This window comes from Colobus angolensis, unplaced genomic scaffold (assembly GCF_000951035.1).
Source record: "Colobus angolensis palliatus isolate OR3802 unplaced genomic scaffold, Cang.pa_1.0 Scaffold22, whole genome shotgun sequence".
NCBI lineage: Eukaryota > Metazoa > Chordata > Mammalia > Primates > Cercopithecidae > Colobus > Colobus angolensis.
The window spans coordinates 2045353-2046506 of NW_012115377.1; the positions used below are offsets into that span (position 1 = coordinate 2045353).

A 1154-nucleotide genomic window follows, 5' to 3' on the forward strand; every position below is an offset into this window, starting at 1 on the left:
TAAACCCAGGAGGCGGAGCTTGCAGTGAGCTGAGATCCGGCCACTGCACTCCAGCCTGGGTGACAGAGCAAGACTCCGTCTCAAAAAAAAAAAAAAGACAAAAACTAGCCGGGAGTGGTTGCGCGCACCTGTAATCTGGCTGGCTTTGCAAGTATCCCTCCAGCTGCCCTGTGGGGAGTGGATTCGGGCTGGGGATGGGAACCGATAGGAGAGGGAGCAGGGAGGATGCCATCAAGCCTGTCTAGTTAAGCTGGGACTAGCGCACTCCATACCCAGGTAGGTCCCCGTCTCGGCAGAGCCCCCGAAGGCGGACGTCATTACCTTCTCCGTGGGCTGCTGCAGGATGGGGAGGTTCTCCTCCAACTTGTCCAGCCCCCTGTGGGCGTATTCGCTGGCTGATGCAACTGCCAAAAGAAATTAAGTAAGACGCAAATGTGACTGGTGGAAGGTCATCTCGTAACTGTTCGGGGGACAGCACCAAGAGCTGGGTAGACCCCCCTACTCCCCACCCAGGGAAACAGCCAGGAGAGGGATTCAGTGCCCTCTGGGACTTCACCCACTCTGAGGCTCCAGCTTGGAGAGGATTGGCTGAGCCCCGCTGACAGCGGCCGCCGTGAGGGACCTCACTCCCTTCTCTGCCGCGTCGCACACGGTCTTGACATGAGGGTAGCTCTCCTTGGTGGAGGCATAGGCTGCGGACACCATGTCGCAGGTGGAGCTGACGAGAGGCATGCTGGCCACACGGTCCACCACACTGGGCTACGGGAGAGAAGTGGCTCAGGCAAACTGGGCGGGGGAGGATGGGGGGCTCATCCGGAAACTCAGGGTGCCCTGCAGTTTTGCTGTCACTCCTGGCCAGTGAAACGGCTCAGTTTACCCACACTTTACGTCCAGCCGGTTGCACAAGCCAGGAACCTTGGGGTTTCGCCACATGCTTCCTTTTATTTTTTTTTTTGAAACGGAGTCTTGCACTGTTACCCGGGCTGGAGTGTACTGGCGCGATCTCGGCTCACTGCAACCTGCACCTCCTGGGTTCAAGCGATTCTCCTGCCTCGTCCTCCTGAGTAGCTGGGATTACAGGCGCCACCACGCCCAGCTAATTTTTTTGTATTTTTAGTAGAGACGGGGTTTCACCATGTTGGCCAGGCTGGTCT

The 1154-nt window shown here is 57.8% G+C and overlaps 1 protein-coding gene across 3 annotated transcripts in view; it reads right to left on the reverse strand.

Moving 5' to 3' along the window:
• PLIN3 (perilipin 3) overlaps nt 1–1154 on the reverse strand; it is a 51142-nt gene that overhangs the window by 35572 nt on the left and 14416 nt on the right. For 2 of the 3 annotated variants that reach the window (XM_011943476.1, XM_011943475.1), the window contains exons 1-2: nt 561–829; nt 322–404 (exon numbers count right to left, since the gene is read on the reverse strand). In XM_011943476.1, coding sequence (XP_011798866.1) covers nt 322–404; nt 561–732 — 255 coding nt within the window. In that variant the 5' untranslated portion in view covers nt 733–829. Of the gene's footprint in view, nt 1–321; nt 405–560; nt 830–1154 lie in introns of those variants that run through there. The other variant, XM_011943477.1, reaches the window with a different exon arrangement.